This window comes from Sinocyclocheilus anshuiensis, unplaced genomic scaffold (assembly GCF_001515605.1).
Source record: "Sinocyclocheilus anshuiensis isolate Anshui unplaced genomic scaffold, SAMN03320099.WGS_v1.1 scaffold1799, whole genome shotgun sequence".
Classification (NCBI taxonomy): domain Eukaryota; kingdom Metazoa; phylum Chordata; class Actinopteri; order Cypriniformes; family Cyprinidae; genus Sinocyclocheilus; species Sinocyclocheilus anshuiensis.
In genome coordinates, this window is record NW_015552692.1 from 203,523 (window position 1) to 213,776 (window position 10,254).

The 10,254-nt window shown below is 37.7% G+C and overlaps 2 protein-coding genes across 7 annotated transcripts in view; both read left to right on the top strand.

The window, feature by feature from the left end:
* The window catches only part of cept1b (choline/ethanolamine phosphotransferase 1b), a 7,464-nt gene extending 5,084 nt beyond the window's left edge, over positions 1-2,380 (top strand). For 4 of the 5 annotated variants that reach the window (XM_016459355.1, XM_016459357.1, XM_016459356.1 and 1 more), the window contains exons 7-10: positions 488-619; positions 709-867; positions 938-1,063; positions 1,837-2,380. In XM_016459355.1, coding sequence (XP_016314841.1) covers positions 488-619; positions 709-867; positions 938-1,063; positions 1,837-1,956 — 537 coding nt within the window. In that variant the 3' untranslated portion in view covers positions 1,957-2,380. The remainder of the gene's footprint in view (positions 1-487; positions 620-708; positions 868-937; positions 1,064-1,836) is intronic. The other variant, XM_016459359.1, reaches the window with a different exon arrangement.
* Positions 2,381-5,059: 2,679 nt separating this feature from the next.
* The window catches only part of dram2b (DNA-damage regulated autophagy modulator 2b), a 7,144-nt gene continuing 1,949 nt past the window's right edge, over positions 5,060-10,254 (top strand). Inside the window, exons 1-7 of one of the 2 annotated variants that reach the window (XM_016459363.1) lie at positions 5,060-5,253; positions 6,507-6,650; positions 6,725-6,792; positions 7,035-7,177; positions 8,727-8,904; positions 9,058-9,140; positions 9,213-9,305. In XM_016459363.1, the coding sequence (XP_016314849.1) occupies positions 6,520-6,650; positions 6,725-6,792; positions 7,035-7,177; positions 8,727-8,904; positions 9,058-9,140; positions 9,213-9,305 (696 nt within the window). In that variant the 5' untranslated portion in view covers positions 5,060-5,253; positions 6,507-6,519. The remainder of the gene's footprint in view (positions 5,254-6,506; positions 6,651-6,724; positions 6,793-7,034; positions 7,178-8,726; positions 8,905-9,057; positions 9,141-9,212; positions 9,306-10,254) is intronic. The other variant, XM_016459364.1, reaches the window with a different exon arrangement.

The window sequence follows — 10,254 nt, forward strand, 5'->3', positions numbered from 1 at the left end:
AAACACATTTTTTTCAATCTATAAGAATAATCAGCCTACACTACCAGTCAAAGGTTTTTGACAGTAGGATTTTTAATGTTTTTTTTTTTTTTTAAGAATTCTCTTCTGCTCACCAAGCCTGCATTTATTTTATCCAAAATACAGCAAAAGCAGTAATATTGTGAAATATTTTTACTATTTAAAATAACCGCTTTCTATTTGAATATATTTTAAATTGTAATTTATTCCTGTGATCAAAGCTGAATTTTCAAAATTATATATATGTGTATATACATTATTACTATAGTATAATATATTAATAACACAATGTAAATGATACATTAAATGATACATTAAAAACAATAAAAATCTTTAAAATATTAAGATGTATTAAAACTATAAAAAATAAAAAAATGTATTATATCAATGATAATAGTCATAAAAATGTATATTATTACATATATATGTGTTTGAATGTAACTGTTTCTCACTCTCTCACATTCGACAGATTCCCGTAATAAACATCCAAATGAAAATAATTCCAGCACTTTGCACATTTATTGCGGTGGTTTTCTCGTGTACCAATTACTTCAGGGTCATATTTACAGGCGGCGTGGGCAAAAACGGATCCACTATAGCGGTACGTACACCACCTCCAGTATATAATAGACATGCGTTATTATATTATATATTGTCTCTTTCTCAACTATAAATACATGTGTGTTTCAGGGTACGAGCGTGTTATCGCCCGTTCTGCACATCGGCTCGGTTATCGTCCTCGCTATGATGATTTATAAGAAATCAACCGTCCAGCTGTTCCAGAAACACCCCTGTCTGTATATTCTGGCCTTTGGCTTCGTTTCGGCCAAAATCACCAATAAACTAGTGGTGAGTAAAGACGCTCGCCGATACGGCCTTCGTTTCTGACGCGCATCTGAGCCGCTGTTTGTCTCGTCAGGTGGCTCACATGACGAAGAGTGAGATGCATCTTCACGACGCGGCGTTTCTGGGTCCCGGCCTGCTGTTTCTCGATCAGTATTTCAACAGCTTCATCGACGAGTATCTGGTGTTATGGATTTCTCTGGTGAGATCATGTCACCTCAGATTCGCGCTGAAGTCACATATTACGGCTCATAACTGTCGTTTTCCGTTTGTTTTGACCCGGATTCCGTCGTTTGCCGTTAGTTTTGACCAGATTCTGTCGTTTGCTGTTAGTTTTGACCAGATTCTGTCGTTTTGACCCGGATTCCGTCGTTTGCCGTTTGTTTTGACCCGGATCTGTCGTTTTGACCCGGATTCCGTCGTTTGCCGTTAGTTTTGACCAGATTCTGTCGTTTTGACCCGGATTCCGTCGTTTGCCGTTTGTTTTGACCAGATTCTGTCGTTTTCCGTTTGTTTTGACCCGGATTCTGTCGTTTTCCGTTTGTTTTGACTCGGATTCCGTCGTTTGCCGTTTGTTTTGACCCGGATTCCGTCGTTTGCCGTTAGTTTTGACCCGGATTCCGTCATTTGCCGTTTGTTTTGACCCGGATTCCGTCGTTTGCCGTTTGTTCTGACCCGGATTCCGTCGTTTGCCGTTTGTTCTGACCCGGATTCCGTCGTTTGCCGTTTGTTCTGACCCGGATTCCGTCGTTTGCCGTTTGTTTTGACCAGATTCTGTCGTTTTCCGTTTGTTTTGACGCCGTTTGTTTTGACCCGGATTCTGTCGTTTGCCGTTTGTTTTGAACCAGATTCCGTCATTTGCCGTTAGTTTTTACCAGATTCTATCGTTTTTCGTTTGTTTTGAACCAGATTCCGCGTTTGCCGTTTGTTGTTTGTTTTGACCAGATTCTGCCGTTTGCTGTTTGTTTTGACCAGATTCTGTCCCTGTTCGATCTGGTGCGCTACTGCGTGAGCGTCTGCAACGAGATCGCGTCTCACCTGCACATCTGCGTCTTCAAGATCAAGCCACAGAGCACAGCGGAGGCCGTCGAGTGACCCCTGACATATGGTTTCATCTTCCTGCACTTTCAGCCTCATACTAAACCAGAGCCAATGCATCCTGATTTACACCATTCTGCGCTTAGACTGAAGGAAGAATTCAGGAAGAAATTAAAATGTGCTTAAATTCTTCATCAGGGTTGGAGAAATATAGTGCAGTGAATGGGTGCCGTCAGAATGAGAGTCCAAAAAGCTGATAAAAACATCACAGTAATCCACAAGTAATCCATGTAATCTTGTAATCCAATAAGTACTTCGATTAATCTTGAGAAGACAAAAGCTGCGCATTTGTAAGAAACAAATCCATCACTAAGGTGTTTTTAACTAAAATACGAGTCAAAATCCATAGTAACCCTATAAAAAGTCTGAATCAGGAGAGAAATCTGCACAGATCTTTCTTTTGTCTTCTCCAGATGTTAACTGATGGACTGGAGTGCTGTGGATTACTTGTGGATTATTGTGATGTTTTTATCAGACTCTCATTCTGACGGCACCCATTCACTTGCAGAGCATCCATTGCTGAGACACTGATGCAATGCTACATTTCTCCAAACCTGATGAAGAAACAAACTCATTTTTGGCTGAACTGTTCCTTTAACGCAGTTTCTTCTTCTCCAACGAACGAATAAATTAACAAACTAACGAACGAACTAACGAGTGAGCGAACTTCCGAAAGGTCACTTTTCTTTAGGTCATTATTTTAATGAGATTGGAAATGTTTCTCGCTCTGAATTACCCATGATGCATTGGGGCCGTCGGGGTCTGTATTATCGTTTTAACGACTCGTTCTCACGTGTTAAAAATTGGATTAAACAAGTGAAGTCAGCTCAATGATGATTTTGTGGCTGCTAATAATGATTTCCTATTACTTGTTTACGTGCGTCTGTATTTTGTGTTTAGCTCCATCTTTTGTGAAATAATCAGGCCGTATTTTTCCCCCTCGTCACTCCGTTTCATCGTCAGCTGGTTTACGGTTTCTCTGAAGGATGTTTTGTTTGGTTTTAGATGGAAAGCACTTAATTTATTGGTTCGTCCCTGAATGAAATCACAGTCTTTAGCTGGTTTGTGTTGAGTTTTCATTCGTTTAGATTGTCGTGTCTCACGCTGTGCCTGCTGGGTCAATCTCACAATGTCATGTTTCGCACTAAAATTAAAAGGAAATATATTTAGAAGGACAATAAAATCCATTTTTAAGCACATTATTTTAACAACAATTTAAATACAATAATACAGTATTTTTTGTAATATTACAATCAGTATAAATAGAATTTAATACAAAAATACTGCCATTATGTGCTTAAAATTGTACAATTTAAATAATATTTACCATTTTTTTGTGATTAAGAATTCGTCGTAGAAATAATAGTAGTCCTAAAATGCGCTTCTAAATATAATTTCTTGTTTATTTTTTTTGATTTAGGGCTGAAATATGACAAATTTGTTGAGATTTACCCTGTTTTATGTCTGGAATCTTCAGACGTTAAAATCAAAAATGCCAATCGTCGTAGAAATAATAGTAGTCCTAAAATGCGCTTCTAAATATTATTTCTTGTTTATTTCTTTTGATTTAGGGCTGAAATATGACAAATTTGTTGAGATTCACCCTGTTTTACTTTGCTTCATTATGTCTGAAATCTTCAGACGTTAAAATCAAAAATGCCAATCGTCGTAGAAAGTTTGAAGACATTTTAACACACTTAAAGGTGTCTTCTTTGTCTTTCCTGCGGCGTCGCCAACTTCCTGAATAATTTGCTTATGTTTGCACCAGATTTTGAGCTGAAGTTGTATGTTGAATTCTCTTCTAATGTTCACTAAAGTTCATTACTGATGACGTTTATTCCTAAAGTATCTCTAGTGAATCGATCTGTTAACGGTTGCCTTTAATATATATAAAGTTTTGACATTTGCATGCCGTTTTGCTTATTTTCCCGAATTCTTTATTTCTAAACATCCCTCTCAGGCGATTCATATAATATACAAATAAATAAATAAATAAAGATGTAATAAATGGTAGTTTGTAGAAACAGCTCGATGCTGCCACCCAGAAAACAAGTTGAAACGACTTTTGAGAAGTTTGTGCAATTGATGTTATTAACGATCTTTTATTCGCAGATTAAACTTCGGAGAGGAGCTCTAATAGTTGATTTCCACTTTACGAATCTCTGTTTTACTGCTTCATCGTCTGCTGTTCTTCCATATCTTGGATCCGTATCGTATCGTATTCGTACGTTTGTCTGTTCACACTTAACCATAAGCTTTGATTCGATTCGTTAGACGTCGCTTGTTGCCAAATCCTTTCTGGGAGTTTCTCCACTTTAACAAGAGACGGCAGATTTAAGCGCTAATTAAATCTCGCGGATGGAAACGTCCGATTATATCTTTGTTTGTTTGTTTTTTCTGTCATGACAGTCAATAAAAAACCGCCTGTTTCTGACTCGTAACAAACTCTTGGTCTGATTGTAACATTGCTCTGATTTTTTGAATAAAAGCACCTGTAAAATAAAGATTGCTATATTTATGATAACTGGTGTTTTTTTGTTTGTTTGTTTGTTTGTTTGTTTGTTTTGTTTTTAAGTACTGAAGCAAAAAGTAACTTACCCAAAGCTTATTGAACATGTATTGTACAAATAGGCGACAAACTTACAAAAATACAGCTGAATGTAATAGGATCTTTACAGTATCATTACAATATATATGAATATTGTATATTTGGCTTTGTTGTTCTGCTGTTTTTTTGCTCTTTTTACATTGACTATCACTCTTTATAGATAAAACAATTTCTCAGATATTTATTACAATATACACTGATAAACTGAACATTCACTATGATATGAAAGTTTCCGTGTATTCGTAGATCAACTTTGAATAAAGAAAAGACAGAGCCAGGTTTTTGTTTATGTACGTGAAATTACGAATTAAGTTATATTTTCCTATATTCTCTTTTAAATAGTCAAACAATAAAAAAATAAATAAAACCGAAAGATAACATGAATATTTAAATAAATCAAAATGTCTCTGTGGGTATTAGCATATTATTGCGCCTGAGGGGGAGTTTTCCCGCGCTGGCGACCCGCCGAGCAGCTCTACATCCGGGTTTTTCCCGCGGGTCTCATGAGTTTGGGCGGAAATGAGCGGCGAGAGTTGATGCGCGAGACACTGAAGATAAACAGCACTTAAAATGAACTAAATCCGAAATTTGAGGGGATATACAAACATTAAAGAATGAAAGAGTCATTCTGTGGAGATGTAAAATGCCTGTTTAGACTGAGGGACGATCGTCTGTTTGATTGACAGGTAGCGTTAAGCTTTTCCTCACTGACATAAAAACATACTATTTTTAAATCTGACTTTATCATCACATACAGATTTGACAGAAGCAAAGACAAAAGCAATAATACAAGATAACATGCGCTTTAAAATCACATTTTCTTTGTTTGGAATAGAAAGTGAAACTAAAGAAATCTGTTGCTGCTTTATTTGATTGAATTCCGCTTTTATTGTTTATTCTTAAAATCTCTCCAAATACTTGTACAATTTAAGCACGTACCATTATAAAATATCCTTACTATGCAAATACCATGGTAACGCTACTCAGTCACTGATATTCAAGCTATCAAACATATAAGAACGTTTCGCTAACGTTCCCACAACGTTATGGAAACGCTATTTATGAATGTCCGGCAAACGTTCAAAACGTCCCTTTTTTTTTTTTTTAAACGTTTTTATTCAAACGTTAAAGAAACATTCCATATTGTGCAAACATTATGGGAATGTTACTTCTGAATGTTCTCTGAACGTTCTGAAACAATAGTAACATTTAAAAAGTGATCTGAAACATTCAGGAAAGTAACGTATGAAAAAACTGTATAAATAATGTTTTTGTGCTAATGTTTTGAGAACATTATTAAAGACCACTGGAGGGCCAGTTGCATAAACTGTTTAGACTAGTCTTAAAAAGTTAGTCATTCATTTTTTTTCTTCAAGACTGGTCGTAACTTTAAATTCCGTTATGAAAAGGTAGATTGGTCTTATTTGTATTGGAAAACTAGGACTGATTTGCCCTTGGCAACTTCTAGTTGGTCAAACTAGTTCTTAAGACACAGTCTTAACTTAGTAGCTAAGTTTATGCAACTGGCCCCAGGGGGCTGTTCCATAAAACAAGTTTACAAAAATAAGCCAGGCTTATTTCAGTTAGTCTGACTTATTGTCAGTTGATTTGGTTAAAAACAAGTCAGAATATGTAAACTTGTTTTATGGAACAGGCCCCAGATAATGTTACTAGAAGAATGTTCTCATAACATTGAGAGAACATACCAGAATGTTCTGAGAACGTTCCCTATTAGCTGGGTCCATATCTAATGGTTTTATCAAGCTGAAAACCCTGGTGCTTTTTTATTTGACTCTTTTCTCTAGTTTCAGTGTGTGAATGGTTTTATTAACATTTTGTGAAGGTTACGCTCTCACAGCAGAAGTGAAAAGCAGAAACTCACCCATGATGCTCTGAGAAGAGGAAGCGCGGCTGACTGGTAATATTTGGCATGTTTTAGGCGTGTTTTAGGCATGTGGTGGTTTCAGGAGGGTTTGTGCGTCTTGCCCGTGGCGCTGGTTATCTGGACCGCCGCCACCTTCATCTTCGCTTACATCACGGCCGTCATCCTGAGACACGTGGACCCGCTGGTGCCCTACATCAGGTGAGCACAGACCGGTGTCATCATGTGACGGCGTGACCTCTGACCTCTGAGTGACCTTCGTTTTGCACTTACAGTGACACGGGGACGGTCGCGCCGGAGAGATGCGTGTTTGGACTCATGCTGAATGTGTCTGCGTTTTTAGGTACTGAATGACCTCTGACCTTACACTGACCTTAATTATGACCCCTAGCTTTACACTGACACGAAAATATGATTACGAAACTAAACCATTAAAAAAAAAAACTTTTGGTTTGACTGTATGCTAATGCTAACATGCGAACAGTACGGGAAGGGGGTGTGTTGCATCAAGACACAATGTTATGAAGTGGTAGGGTGTGGCCTTTAACCCCGTTTCAGTGATGTAATGCTGCGTGTCTCCTGCAGGTGTCGCTACTATGTACGTGCGCTATAAGCAGCTTCATGCCCTCGTGGACGTGAACGACACTCGTCTGAACTGCCTTAATCTGATGGGGTTCGTTCTGGGCTGCGGAAGTTCGTTCGGCATGTGCGTCGTCGCAAACTTCCAGGTACGTACACTGAGCGTAAAAACCTGTTCACACTGAAACGTGTGTTTGGAATGAAAATTAGGTCCGATTTGTCGATTTGCAATCTGTCGAATTGATGCATGCAAATGTTTTTGTTGACGCATTAACAGACGTTAGTTCAAATAAAAATTAAAAAAAATAAAAATTTGTACCGAATTCTTGCACCAAATGTTTGCCTGTTCCCAAAACGAATGTTCGGCATGAAAATTTGCTCCGATTTTCACATTATGTTTGGGTAAAAAAACTGCAAAAACATGTTTTCAGTGTTTTTATTATGATGTTTTATTTGCTATGTTCTTTATCAAACAACACCAAATAAAAGAGCACATGACCAAAAAGCGCATATCTTATTGGTTCAGCCCATTTTCTTTGCAGCGTGATGAAAAAAAATGAAGAGAGCTTAAAAAATCAGTTGCATTGTCAGCATGGGAATGTTCGCATTGGTCTGAACAAACGCAGCAGCTGTTCATTCGAATTAAAATGATTATTGCAATTAAGAGTCCCACAAATGTTTGCATGTTTGTGCATAAAGTTTTGCATGAAGTTGTGGTATTGTGGTACGATTTTTGCATGTGATTTGTCTGTTTGGACCAATGCGCAAAAAATTTGCATGAAAATTCTATCCGATTTTTGCATTCAATTTGTCGGTTCAGACCAGTGTGAAAAAAGTTGCATTGACGGCATGCAAATATTTGCGTTGGTCTAAACAGACAGATTTTCAGGTGTTCAATCAAATCAAAATGTTTATTGCACTGAGTTTTTGCATTAAGTTTCAGTCCAATTTTCTCATTCGATTTGTTTATTCATACCAATGCGTAAAAACAGTTGCATTGTTGGCATGTGAATATTCGTGTTGGTCTGAACAGACTCGACAGCAGTCCGTTCAAATTAAAATGTTTATGCACCAAATTTCCACACGAAGATTTAGTCTTATTTTCACATTCAATTTCTCTGTTTGGACCAATTTGACCAACAAAAAAACACCGACAAACATTCATACCCCATCAATGCGACAATGCAGTCTTAACAAATTCGTTCAAATTAAAATGTTTATTTCAGTGACTTTTCGCATTAAGATTTGGTCCAATTTTCACATTCAATTTATCTGTTCAGACCAGTGTGCAAAAAACCGTTGCGTTGTCGCATTGGTGGCATGCGAATATTCTTCACCATTATAATTCTTCGTTCAAATTTAACTGTTTATCGCACAGAATTTTCGCACCAAATGTTGGCATGAAAGTTTTGTCTAATTTTTGCATTCGATTTGTCTGTTCAGACCAACGCACAAACAAACTTTGCATTGTTGGCATGTGAATAAAAATTTTTTTGCACTGGATTTGCATAAAAAGTCAGTCCGATTTTTGCATTTGATTTTTCGCTTCACCAGTGTACAAAAAAGTTGCATTGTCGCATGCGAATATTTGTGTCGGTCGGTCTAAACAGACCGATTTACAGCCATTCATTCCAATTAAAAAGTTTATTGCACCGAATCTTCGCTCCGAACATTGTGTGTGTGCCGTGTCTTTCCCAGAAAACCACTCTGTTTGCGATGCATCTGGTGGGCGCCATGCTGACGTTCGGCGTGGGCGCTCTGTACATCCTGGTCCAGACGCTGCTGTCGCACCGCATGCAGCCGCACATCCACAGCAAAACCATGTTCTGGACGCGGCTGAGCGTCTGCGTCTGGACCTTCGCCAGCATCATCAGCAGTATCCTTTAAAACGATAGTTCACCCAAAAACGAAGGTCTTGCGGGTTTGTAACGACACGAGGGTGAGTAATTAATGACAGAATTTTCATTTTTGGGTGAGCTAAACGGGCTTTAGCGTTGAGCGTTGTCGGTTGCTTCCTTGATTCGCTCAGTGTTCGTGTCGTCGGTCATCATGTACAGCACTCTGTCAGGAACCGAGGTCAACCAGAAGCTGCACTGGACGCCTGGAGAACCGGTGAGTGCGTTATTTCACTGCAAGGATTGCGTGTCGAGTGAGTCTCTGATTGCGCTGTTTTTTCTTCTTCAGGGTTTCACGCCGCACATCGTCAGCACCATCTCCGAATGGTCTCTCGCTCTGTCCTTCATCAGCTTCTTCCTCACCTACATACGAGACTTCAAGGTAAAGCGTCTCACATCGGATGGTAGAAACCTGTCGAGCGTGTCTCCAGAGCTGGGTAGATTACTTACAAATTGTAATCCGTTACCGATTCCAGATTACATGATAAAATTGTAGTCAGTAACGTAATCCATTACATTACACACTACTTTTGGATTACTTTTGAGCGGTCTCGTTTTCACACTGACTTAAATAGGATGGTCTTGTACCATATTGATATAAAAATACAAAGAGTGAAAAGATATATTCCATTTGTTGTTATTAAACATTACATTACGCCAAGGTTTGTGAAGGAACTGCAGGGGGTTTGCGAGTTTAATGAAAAGCGAATAATTACATAAATCATAAAAATGTGACATTAAAATCAATCAAAATTTTAAAAAACATAAAGAAAATGAAATATTTTATTTGTTTACCTGCATGTCATGTGACCATAACCAACGTCGGAGAACCAGTGAACATGTAAATGTGATGCTTAATAATTAAAATATTTATTTTAAAATCTTCAAGTAAATATATTAGGTGAAAGAGGATCAGATGAGAAAAAAAGTTTGTGCATTTTAATGTGTTTGAAAGACAAAAGCCTTCCAAAGACATAGAAACACATAGTTAAATAAGCTACAGAGTGATAATGCAAATAAAAATGAATGTGCTCATCAGTAGTTGATGCGATGTTGAAACACTTCTTAAACCTGAAATGATTTTTGTAAATCCAGTGCTCAAATGCTGTGTAAACCTGACTAATGTCTGATCTCTGAGTGAATGTCCACAAAACTGGAGACTTTCTGAGTGTATATAAACTGTAGGCTATTTTAGAAAGGAACATTTAAAAAATGAAAAAGAGGAATTAGGGAGAATCTATAAATTATGGACGATTCATTGCATTTGTGTGCAATTATATGTAATGGTGTAATCCATAAAAAAGTAACTGTAGTCTGATTACGAGTATTTT